The following is a 13,136-nucleotide window of genomic DNA, read 5'->3' on the forward strand; positions in this document are numbered from 1 at the left end:
AATAAATAAACGACTACTAATTAAAATCCTTATGAATGAATTACGTGATATAACTGCGTGTGAAATGTCGACTTTTTATAAATAAAATGATGTTGGTAGCATTGACATCTGTTTGCGAATGATTGTCAAAACCTATTTTCTCAACGAAGTCCGCAGTTTTGCATGCTAGTTCGTAGGAAAACATCATGACTGCGTTCGATTCGTAGAAAGGAAAGAGGCGCAAAGTGCAGCCGTGAGAAAGATAGCGCATCTGTTTTTGAGGAGTGAGTGAGTGCAGAGAAAGGTTTCTCGTCTCGTTTCGCTCGTCGCGTTTCACCCGTTCGACGAGTGACGTGCCTCGGGTCTTCGTCGGTAGGGAAAAAGATTATTTCGATTTTAACGCAGAGAGAAGACGCGGGTTTTCGTCCTCGCGAAAAATTTACTACGCGATCGTGTCTTAACCTTTTCTATTGTTAAATGTGATTAAAGTGTGGGCTGTTGGCCGTAGTGTGTGATTTCTGCGACCCACGATTGTCCTCTCGTCACTTTCGCAGCAATCGACCGATGCATAGTACTTCGATGGAGCTTATTCGCGCGTGACAGCAACTTTCGGGACACCAGGCTCGACATTTGCCAGGTAGTCCCAATTCCGATTTACCACGTGTATCAGCTTTGCATTATTTTGAAAATTGTGTTCACATTTTTCTTTGACGCGACGCTTGCACGATATAAAAGCGGCCAGAGGTCAGTCACATTTTAAACTTTGGTTACAGTTTACCGCGTTTTGAAATGTTTAGCCTTGTCAAGGAATTCAGTATAACGTTTCTTTAGAAACGTACGTTTACATACTCTTCGCACACTGTCATTATTCTTATATTTATTACATGTATTATTTGTATGTGATTAATATTTATCTATGTAAATAAATTGCCTCTTAATAAGTTTTTTTTATTTTATGTTATTTGTGGATATAAATCTTTTGTTAAGAGTATAAAATTATTTACGTTAATAAAATATATACTTATTATATTTACTTTGTTTAATGATATATATATATATATATATATATATATATATATATATTTATTTGTATGTGTCATGTTATTTTTCATTAGTCATACCTTTTCTTTTTTTTTCTTTACAGATTTTGGTAGCTGTCTACATTTACATTATTGTGGCAGCTTTTATTTTCTTATATATGATCAACATGTATACCACATGACATGAACTTCATTCTATGACAAGTACATAATATCATTAATATTTATGGAAATTATCTTTGTCACATTTTATGACATAAAATATGAAAAATTTTATTACTAAATGCAATAACAATTTAACAAGTATTTAATGTAATTTTTGACACCACATTTATGCTTTATAAATACTTTTAAATAGTGTATGAACACATATTGTCTATGCATTAAAGACAATAGTATTTACATAATAAAGGGCCATATAGAGAAAATGAATAGCAGGCTTGAAGAACAAGAATCAAAATGGACATGTGAATATTGTACATATGAGAATTGGCCTTCATCATTGAAATGCACTATGTGCAGAGGTGCCAAACCTTTATTAGGGGAGGATATTTATCGCCTACGAGATCCAAGTCCACAAAGGTCTGGATCAAATGTTGCATCTGGTCCAGTAACTCATTTAAGCCCAACAGATTCTTTCAATCTTAGTTCTCAAAATGTTCCATTGGGAAAATGGTCATGTGCAATGTGTACCTATCTTAATTATCAAAATACCACACGTTGTGTTCAGTGTGGAAATAGAAAACCTACGGGTCTTAATCAATCAATACACTCTATAGCCTCAAATTTGCATGAACACCTAGCACCTCTTAGGCTAGGAGATCCACCACCAAACTCAGGATCAAATCCTCCTCCAATAAACTTACATCCAGAAAGATATTATAATTTACAAGCTAATTTACATCCTGAGAAGTGGTCTTGTCTTGTGTGTACTTATGAAAATTGGCCAAAAGCCACAAAGTGTGTGATGTGTGGTAATCCTAAAGAAAAAGATAGAAGAGATAGAACAACTAATAACATGGGTGTTATTTTACCAAGCCCAGAAAGAGATCATAGCCAACGAAATTTACCTTCTCCACCTCATGCACCATATATTCATCAAACCCAAAGAGATGAAAATTTGGCAGTAGGACGAAGGTAAATTTATTTTTTATATTTCCTTAATAATAATTTTTTTTTTTATTTTATTTCTATATATGAATATTAATAATTAATAAGAATATTTTAATAAATTTTTTTGTATTGCAGGAATTCACATAGATATCCTGATAGCAGAAATGATAATATATCAACTCCTCAATCCCCTAATAATTGTGACTATGAGCGTAGACTAAAACAATTAAGGCGTCACACTGATTGGTGCTGGTTAAATGCGTGTCTTGGCATTGTGGAAGGTGATAATGCTCCTGTTGAGGCTTATTTGGCAAGTGGTGGTGATCCTGCTCGTCAATTGACGCATTCAGAAGTTCTGCTTCTAAATAGAAGTAGTGCTTTTGATGTTGGACATACCTTAGTACATTTAGCTATTAGGTTTGTGAGAAGTAATGTAATTTTTTATAATGAATTTCTTTACTGTTTTAATTTATTTTATGTATATTAATAATTATATGTATATTCTTTGGTTATGTGCCAATTTATACATTACACATAGCAAAATAAATCAATTATCATTAAAGAAAGACAAAATTTTTGAATTGTTTTTTATACAATTTATGATATTTTTAACAGATTTCAAAGAGAAGATATATTAGCAACATTATTATCACAAATTGAAGGTTCTGGATCTGGAGTAAAAAGAGTACCAAGTTATGTTGCACCAGATTTGGCTGCTCAAATACGCAGACATGTCACTACTAGTATCCGGTTACGCAAGGGTTCTTTCCCATGTTATTTCGTCACTGATATAGCTACATTTGCTTTGCCTGCTGAGGTTAATATGACATAATACTTTTTTCAGAGTATTATGGGATATTAGTGTTAAAAATATTCATTTCTAATAAATTATATAAATTACAAGTGAAAAATAAATTATTAGGTTGAAGATTTACCAAGTATAGTGCAAGAACAAATGTTGGAAGAATTATTAGATAAAGAAGCTCAACAGCAATTAGAAGGTGGTGGAGGAGAACCACCAGCATTAAATTGGTCATTAGAAATTACTGAACGTTTAGGAAGTCGCTTACATGCACTTTGGAATAGATCTGCTGGAGATTGTTTATTAGATTCTGCAATGCAAGCTACTTGGGGTGTTTTCGATCGAGATAATGCTTTAAGAAGAGCTCTTGCTGATTCTTTACAACAAGCTGGTCAATTGTAAATAATTTTTATAATATTTTCAATTATTGTTTTACAAATATTATAGCAACATATTTTTATTAATCTAGTTTTTATCCTCGATGGAGAGAATACGAAGCCTCTCAAGCATCTAGAATGTTGGATTTTACATTAGAAGAGACTCAGTGGCAAGAAGATTGGGAAAGTTTATTAGCAACTGCTGCTCAACCAGGAAGTGCTTTAGAACAATTACATGTATTTGCACTTGCCCATATTTTGAGACGACCTATTATCGTTTATGGAGTTAAATATGTTAAAAGTTTTAGGGGCGAAGACATAGGTAGACATATGTTACGATAAATATAATTTAATATATAAAAATTATATTATATTATTTTATTATAATATTAAATAAAATATTTTCATTTAGGTTATGCAAGATTTGAAGGTGTTTATCTTCCACTTTTATGGGAGCCTTCATTTTGTATTCGATCACCTATTGCTTTGGGTTATACACGTGGTCATTTCACGGCTTTAGTTCCGATCGAACCATATACATCAACTAGAATACCACCTCTTTCGTCTCACGGTGGTGTAGGTTTGGGTGGTGGTAATGGTCCACTTCAACAACTACAAATTCAAATGCAAACTACATTCATGCCATTAATGGATCGAGAACATAAACTTTTACCAATACATTTTCTAAGTCCGGAAGAAGTTGGTCGAGAAGAATCTATTTTGAAGGAATGGCTTGATGTATGTAGAACTGAAGGTGGTATTCTTGTTGCGCAACAAAAACTACACAAGAGACCATTATTAGTAGCACAAATGCTAGAAGAATGGCTAAATCATTATCGAAGACTCGCGTAAGTAATATTTATTTACGTAAGACGTGTCAATATATTTGATTACTTGCATATACATATCCAAATTGTTTATTTTTTATTGTTACAGTCAAACTAACAACGCACCTTTTTTGAGACCAGCAGTTTTACAAGATTACAGTAGCGATGGAGATACAGAAGATGAATAACAAGGTGCAAGATTAAGTTATTAAAATTCAGCCGAGAAGACTTTTTTCAGAATTTTCTCAAAACTAATTGTAACACAAGATCTCAGAGATTCACAGTTTTCTGAATATAGCAGAAAAAAGTGTATGAATGTTATGATACACACATTCATTGGCAATGTATCATCTTTGAATGATTTTTGTACATTAATATTGGTTATTGAACTATTGACGTCTAAAATCTTACCGATTCATAATATTTAATTATATCGGACGTTTATTCATTTTTACGAGTAGTTGCTATATTATTTTATTGTTACTTAATCACGAGACTACACAATAAGTAGTTCTGTTGCCAAAGTGCGGTTCTGGGTATCAAAGCAGTAAGTGAACGAACGAAATTTTGTTACGGCTAATAGTGTTTTAATTAGAGTTAGTTTTTTTTCTCGATAAATTTGATTATTATCGAGGATTTATAATATTAATTTTCACAATATGTTTATAACTAGAAAGTTATTAAACTATTGTGATCTTAATATTAATAAGAGTTCCTTTAACATGCGGCGATTAAGGTAAAGTGATCAATCTATATTATCTTCCATTCGAATGCATTCATATCCATCAATAAAAATCAGATAATGGTAGAATTCATCTTCATGAATTTACATCTTCATATCACTTTCATAAGAATCAATAGTATTAAAGTCATTTCTTCGAAATTTTCATAACATAAAAATTAGAAAAATATAAATCCAAGGCAAAGTTTTTAATTTCTAACACTTATATGTAATTAATACAAGATTATTTTCTTTATTTAAAGGAAAGAATGCGAATTCAATGTATCATTTAATATTACTAATTCCATTGTAATTTCTCTGAGTTTCTTGGAGTTAAGAATTGGTGAACTACAAGTTAATGTTGGTTTAAATGTAGACTTTTCTACTTCTCGGTATAATGGATTATCAATTTCAATAAAATTGAGTCCAATTTACAGTCTCGTTAAATATAGGATTAGATTCCTATTCCTCATTGTTAAGAAATGTGATTTGAATCATTAACTGTTTTAAATTTAGAGATTTCATTATGGAGTAAAGAGAAAAATTATATTTAAATTATAATTAAGCAGAAAATTATCTGTGTAGAAAATATTGGACTTGTTTTTTGGTTGCTTTCATAAAATATGATATAAAAATTTGTACAAAATACATCAGCGTTGTCGCATATAGAAGGTAAACAAATTAAGAGCAAAAGGATTTTTGTTCATTAATTATGAAAAGAAAAAAAAAAATAATAAAAAGAAAAAATAAGAAAGGGGAAGAAATATTCGATAAAAAAATGTAAATTAGAAAATTTATAAAGATATAAGTATATGTATATTGGTCGCAATTTTTGTCTGATCATACGTGTGAAAGTACTCAGAGACTCTGGTACGGATCATGTGATTTTTAAGATAAGTAAACCTAAGGGCTGAAAAAAAAAATTCTATAATCGTCCTTGGATCACTTGTTAATTCTGAGCTGTGTTAATATTAGTATAAAAAGAGAGATGCGAAGTCGAGTTACAACGACACTTCTCTAACTAGAGATAGGACGCAGCGTTGTACTTTTTCCGTAGCTGCTTCCGATATATACATATATATATATACATGTATATGTATATATACATACATATATACATATATATATATAAAGTACGAATTAAGTTGTACTTTTTCCTGTGTGTGAAAGAAGAAGAAGAAAGTATAAAATAAGAAGAAGAAAAATAGGAACAAGATAAAAATAATAAGATCAACATTGTGCGAGTGGCTTAATCGTACACAATATAGTCATCATAAATTAACATATAGCAGTACAATAGAACTTTTATAAAAACAAGGAGATAAAAAAAGAAAAAATAACTATGAAAACAGAGTAATAAATAGTAATAGGTACTATTTAGTACCAAGTTATAAAATTGGTATGTGTACACACACACACACACACACACACACACACACACACACACACACACACACACACACACACACACACACACACACACACACACACACACACACACACACACACACACACACACACACACACACACACACACACACACACACACACACACACACACACACACACACACACACACACAGGGGCGCGCGAGCGCATACATATACTGTAATACGAGGTCAAGAATGGATAAAGATTTAATGGTAACTAGCTCGGCCAAATAATGAACCCTAATCAAAAAAGTACAAAAAATCGTAAGAGGGAAATGGTAACGTTTCTTTCTAATGAAAACATGTTATTATTACACATGTGGTATCGCTTAAAGTTTAGTCTCGTTTTTACTAATTCTAATGTAGTTTCTAGTCCTTTTTAGCACTGTCGTTTTTCATAATCACATGCGAAGCATGTGATTTAATTATTGCGAGATTATCCGAAAGGCTCGAAGGTTATTCGGATAGAAAGATGTTTCACAAGTCAATTCCAAAAAGAAAAGAAAAAAAAAAAAATTAAAAATAGACAAAAAAAAAAAAAGAGAAAAAAATGAAGACAAATTTTTAACGAAGTAACGTCATGTCGAAAAAGTAACGATTTTATTGCTATTGTTATATATATATATATATTTTTTTTTCTTCCATTTTGTTTCTTCTTTATTTTTATTTTTTTTTTTCCTGTTCTTATTGTTAATGCGAATGTAATGCTAAATGATCATCTTTTTATTTGTTTTGAATAGAAGGAAAAGAAAAAAAAAAAACAATTTTTGCGACATGACGTCACACGTGGTGAAATTATAGTGTAAAAAGAAGATCAACAAAAAAAAAAAAATGATGCTCTGGTGGTGTATTTTCTTTCCCCCCTTAACGTGTAAGTGTTTCTCGCTCGTGTTGCCAGAATTAACTCTTGGCAGGTGATAAAAGAATAAAAAAAAAAAAAAAATATAAAGATTTAAGAATTTAATTAAAATCAGATAGAAGTCTATATTAATATAGAATATATAAAATAGATTATATTATATAATATATCGATGTACAATAATTCTAAATGACGATTTATATTATTATTATTATAATTATTATGATTATCATTATATATTATTATTATTATTATTATTATTATTATTATTAATTATTATTATTATTATTAATTATTATTACTATTATTATTATTATTATTATTATGATCATCATCATCATCATCATTATTAAATCCGTAAGAAGAATTATCGAGGTGGATTAAATCAAATTTATGTTACTTCATATCCTTTGATCCCGATGATTATATATGTGAAATATTTTTAATTAATCTGATCTGATTTAGAAATTTTCTACATATAAGATATTTTCTTAATTCGATTCTTCGATGCAATAAATATTGGCAATATTAAAGATATGATTTTTCTTTAAAATACATAATTAAAAATAATAAACATGCTGCATCAAGAAGGGATCTATCGACCATTTAATTGACCATCATATTTATATAATTGATCAAAGATCAAAGTTTAATTTTGAAATTTTTTTGTATTTTTAAATATAATATTTCGTTTTTGTTTTTACAAAACAAAAAAATATATATGACTATTGTATTATTGAACTATTTTCTTGTCACGAGAACCATTGACTGTGACTTTAATTAAATAGTATTATCATCTTCTACGTCCGATTGACCAAAATGATCTTTCAATATTGTACATTTTGTTACTCGTGTTTAACAATTTTAGCGAAAAAAAGAAAAAAAAAAAATCATTCGAATAATTGTGTATATATAATTATCACAAAGAAAGACAATCTCACGATAGACGATATACTCGTTGTAATCTAATTGATGTACTTACGTAAGCAATCGAGAGGACTTACGTAAAAACTAATCAAATGCAGCGAATCGCTGTCCTCATTATTATTGTAAAAATGTTTGTTTGGGAATTTTTTAAAATTTTATTTCCTTTTTTCTCTTTCTTCTTGTTTTTCTTCCTTTTTGTTTTTCTTGCCTCCCCATCCATTTTATTTTTCGTTTTTTTTTCTTTTTTTTTTTTCTATTATTATCAATAATTACAATAATTATTAAAGCAAAATTCTCTTTAATCGATTTTTTAAATAGATATTTTATTAACAAATGAACGAGATGCAATTTCAAATTGCAGCGGTAAACAGTGGTAAAGTATTAAATGATTAAATAGAATTCCATTGTAAATCACGTTTCATCAATTTTTCAAATACGAAATTTAAGAATTTTCAAAAAATTTTTCTAAATCGAATAAAACATGCACTACCGATTGTGAGTATCCGGAAAAAAGAAGAATTTACGTAACGATAGAATCAAACTATATAAATTAATAAGACAAGAAGCATTTAATAACTTCTTATAAAAATCTTAATAGAATGTATATTTATTATATAATATTATTATCTATAACAGAATTTATCAATAATATACATATATTACAGTAGAATATAATATTCGTTATTGATTTTAATCCTTTATTAAAAGAAAGAAGAACTACTTTTCATTTATACTTTTAAAAATTAAACGACTTGAAAGTTAAAAACGTTCATTATTAAACGATGAAATAGTTTCACAAGATATAGAAACGTTTCAATTTTATTATTGCATATTAGCATTTAAACAACTTTTATCTTTATATAATATTCTACTATAAATAGGTATCCATTGATAACCATTTGAAATAACTTGTATCTCTAGAATATCTTTAGAAAAAAGTCCTATTCTTGTCTATTTTAATAAAATTTTCCTTTCTCTTATTATTTTAAATGGATAATATTTTGAATTTCTCTTGAAAGAATATAAAATGGTTTTTAAATGTCTTTGAAATTTTTTTAAATATATTATTAAGTAAATTAAATACATTATATAATATTCTAAATAATAATAATAAAAAAGAAAAAAAAAGAATACCAAATAGCTCTTCTTATTATAATAATTAATTGCTAATTAATCCTATCATAAATAAACAAACAGATATCCGGATACTCTTGAGCCGTAGCGTATAATCAAACTAATTGGTAATTATTTGGAATAATTACGATAGATACAGTTAGATCCAATTCCAATGACCTTGAAAAATCTCGTCGAACTTTCAAACCTAACTTAAATCTAAATAATTATATTCTATATTTTTAAATATACCTTTGCAAATATTTTTGAAACTTGAAAATCGTACGATGATAAACCACGTGAAATTATTGTAATATTGTAAACAATTATTGTAATATTGAAAAATAATGTAAGATATAATATATTTCAAGGTCATTAAAATTTATACGATATGCCCCTATCTCGGATAATTATCGTCAAGAATATCGTCGTCTTTTTAAAAATTACACCTATTTTGTGAGAAAGTAATCTATAGTACTACTCCATTTAAAATTAAACGTAGCATTTGATATCGTTACGAAGTATAATATATAGTTTTAAAAATTTTCAATTCTCCCTAATTATAAACGATGATTAGGTATTTTTCGAGGAAGAAATCGAATCGCATGAATTATTGAATTGTAGCGATAATATATTTTCGTTTCGATGCTTGCGCCGCTGTATCACACTTATATATCGTGTCAATATTACGGTCTTGTAACAGAATAAGCTTCTCAGGTGTCATAATCCTTAATTACACTTGTCGAGTGTACTGAATATATGTTTAAATTAAACTCGAGAATGACTCCGTTGCGTTAACTTCGATTGGAGAAATAATGAGAAGGAATGGAAGAAAAATGGAAAAGGAAGATGAAATGAAAAATAATAGAAATGAATAATAAATCTATAATTTTAATTTTTATGGAATAAAGTGTTGATTTTTTGTGTCGTATTTCCGTACAAATGCATGTAAATAATATTACTAGTTTATATATAATGAATGAACACGAAAAAAAACGAATACGCAGAAGCACTTAATAAATTGAATTACAATGAAGCTTGACGGAAAGAAATTTGTTATTTTATCGAAATCATTTTTATCATTAACTTCACATTGATCTCCTGTATTATTATTCAATTATTTATATTATTTTATTTGATATAATTAATACACAAAGTATTAATACATATTGATTCATTATACATTTTTGAAGAGACAAAAGGTATGTGTACAACAACGATTTAAATTTGCTTTTTATCGATAGTTTTTGATATATTTTTCTATTATCTTTTTAGAGTTTATTTAATAGCTTCCATCAATTTAATAAATTTCATAGACATTTCGTCTGTGCAATCTTTAGCAATCTTCTAATTCTGTACCATAATTCATTCAATGAAAATAATATTTTAATATTAATTTTAATATTTTAATAAACGTATATTTAATCTAATTTTCCTCTAGAAAACTTCTTTCAATTTTAATCAGAATGAAATCTATCGTATATTTCATCACAATGATATATGTATATAATATAATATAAAATTTTTCATTCGTAATATATCACGTTTAATCTGATACAAATATTTCATGATTATATGACGAGAATTCTCATCTAGTATATTAGTGATTATTAAAAAATTGCAATTCAAATATTACACCGATATTACTTTTTAAAAATAAAAATTTAAACAAAATTTCAATCCGTCATTTGATGTTCGATCCAAACGAAATAAAACTTTTTTATGAAATATTTTATAAATTTCACCGTCATTGATATACAGAAAATGCTCGAAAATGTTCTTTGCAGGCTCCAATTCTCATTATCGAAAAATAGCCATTCGAAAGAATCGGGAAAACCTTTTTCGGAAATATCGGTTCAATTAAAACTGCAGTCACACAAGGTTTTGGGGCCCGATAGATGTTTCCACGCTTTCCAATCGACCGTCCACTTCTCGAATACTGTTTCCTTCCTAATTCAGAGCGGCTTTCGAGACCTTCGTAATTACTGTCGTTTTAATGATGGTCCATCGTTCACACCGACGACCTAATTCCTGAGTGCTTTTCGACTCTCTCGCTCTCTCTTCCCTTCATTATGTCATTCTCTTTTTTTCAATTAATAGGATAATTTACCCTGTTTTTAGATTCACGAACGGAGGAGGATGAGGAGAGGAAGGGAGAGAGAGGAGAAGATGAAGGAGGAGGAGAGGAGGAGGAGGAGATTTTTAAATCAGTAGACCTTTCGTTGTTCTCGAATTGGTCTCGATTCTTGAGATTGTTCAATTAGCGCGATAATTAACTTGCCTTCGGCCCATTTTTACGCATCATGACTTGAAATTTTAATCAGAAAAATTAAAAAATTTCGTGAAAATTTTTGGAGATTCTTTTTATATTTTTTGCTTTTTTTTTTAATCCTTCAAAATCTATACACGGTATTGATTTTAATATCGTTTCGTTCCGGAAATGATGGAAATCAATGTATTGTACGATATATTTTCATCTGTTATTAACTATTTTCTAAAAACTATAAAAAATATTAACAAATTTTAAATTATTAAAAGATTATAAGACTTATGATGCTACACAAAATGCTACGTTGAAACGTAACCAATTGGAATTAATGTAAAAATTGAATATGATTAATTTATTATTAAATTTGAATAATTATTATTATTAAAATTCCAAAAATTAAAAGAATATCTCCATCTTTGATCTCGATATATATATATATAGTAATAATTAAATTCCAAAACTTTCTATCGACGTTAATTATTATCATAAATGATAATTTGAAAGAAAAATGTTTGTTTTACGATGTAAAATGTCGGTCTCTCCCCGTTATTCGCAAAATGTCCAGTATTCTTCCTCTCGTAATCAACAATTTCCATTAGAACGTGACAGACAAAAGATCGTAAAATTTCGAGGGATGCTGGAAATTGCCCAGTTACGTCTTCATCGTCATCGCGTGAGAGGGATTCCGAATACGAGATAATAAAACTGTCAGATTGATATTATCGATAATTCGATAAAAGATTAATATCGTTATAAAAATATGATAAATTTATTCTATATTAAAATATAATGTTTTTATATGGTTTCTAATTGTGAAATGCTAAAAAAAAATAATATAATTAATAATAAACAATGTATTATTCATAAAGGAAATATTTACAATTTATTTATTATCAAAAAAATAAAATAAATAAGATAAAATTTGTATGTAGCAGAAAAAAAAGAAAAGAAAAAGAGAGAGAGAGAGAGAGAGAGAAATCTTCAATAAAATTATTACACGATCTATAATTCCTAATCCATCGAATTCATCGATTCAATTTCTAGCAACACGATTTGAATAGAGAAGCTCGTTAAACTTCAGTAAAAGCATGATACAAAATGGATATATGCGGGCGTATAATCACGAGCCATTTATCATTTCAAATTGCTCAAGGTTTAGAGGAAATCGGCTAAATTTATCACTTGGACATCGATTTTCTTTCATCCTTATCTAAAAGTGCTAAGATTATATATATATATAATAATAATATTATATATAATTATACATACATATATGTATATATATATATATATATATATAAATCCTTTATATAAGATGAATTTATTACACGTTTAATTTAATTGATAATATATTGTAAAGATCATCAAAGTTCATTATAATATTAATATAATTATGACATTAATATTTCCTATATATACATTATTGTATACATTTTGCATACAATATGCATATTCTGTACATTTTGCATATTTTGCATATTTCAATATTTCACCACATTATACTGTATTATGAATATATACAGCATCTAATTTAAATGTATTGATATTATTACTTATTAATATATCAGAAAAAATTTGATTGATCGATACGATCCAAGTCGTCATCTTTGATACATGATCATAAAAAAATTAATTATTTTCGAAACCATTTAATTTTAACAACCATTCATTTAACAAAC

General features: G+C 28.2%; 1 protein-coding gene across 2 annotated transcripts; it reads left to right on the forward strand.

Moving 5' to 3' along the window:
- The first annotated feature begins 92 nt into the window (after nt 1-92).
- Nucleotides 93-7,232, forward strand: LOC413699 (ubiquitin thioesterase trabid). 2 transcript variants are annotated; one of them, XM_006557630.3, is made up of 8 exons: nt 93-723; nt 1,124-2,156; nt 2,268-2,549; nt 2,748-2,949; nt 3,055-3,332; nt 3,404-3,633; nt 3,724-4,159; nt 4,248-7,232. In XM_006557630.3, the coding sequence occupies exons 2-8, from the start codon at nt 1,381-1,383 to the stop codon at nt 4,324-4,326; spliced, it is 2,283 nt and encodes a 760-aa protein (XP_006557693.1). In that variant the 5' UTR covers nt 93-723; nt 1,124-1,380; the 3' UTR covers nt 4,327-7,232. The 2 variants fall into 2 exon arrangements, with proteins under 2 accessions (XP_006557693.1, XP_397140.4); XM_397140.7 differs by having other exon boundaries at nt 93-616.
- Nucleotides 7,233-13,136: the final 5,904 nt, after the last annotated feature.

The sequence above is a fragment of the Apis mellifera genome, linkage group LG7, assembly GCF_003254395.2.
Source record: "Apis mellifera strain DH4 linkage group LG7, Amel_HAv3.1, whole genome shotgun sequence".
Taxonomy (NCBI): Eukaryota; Metazoa; Arthropoda; class Insecta; order Hymenoptera; family Apidae; genus Apis; species Apis mellifera.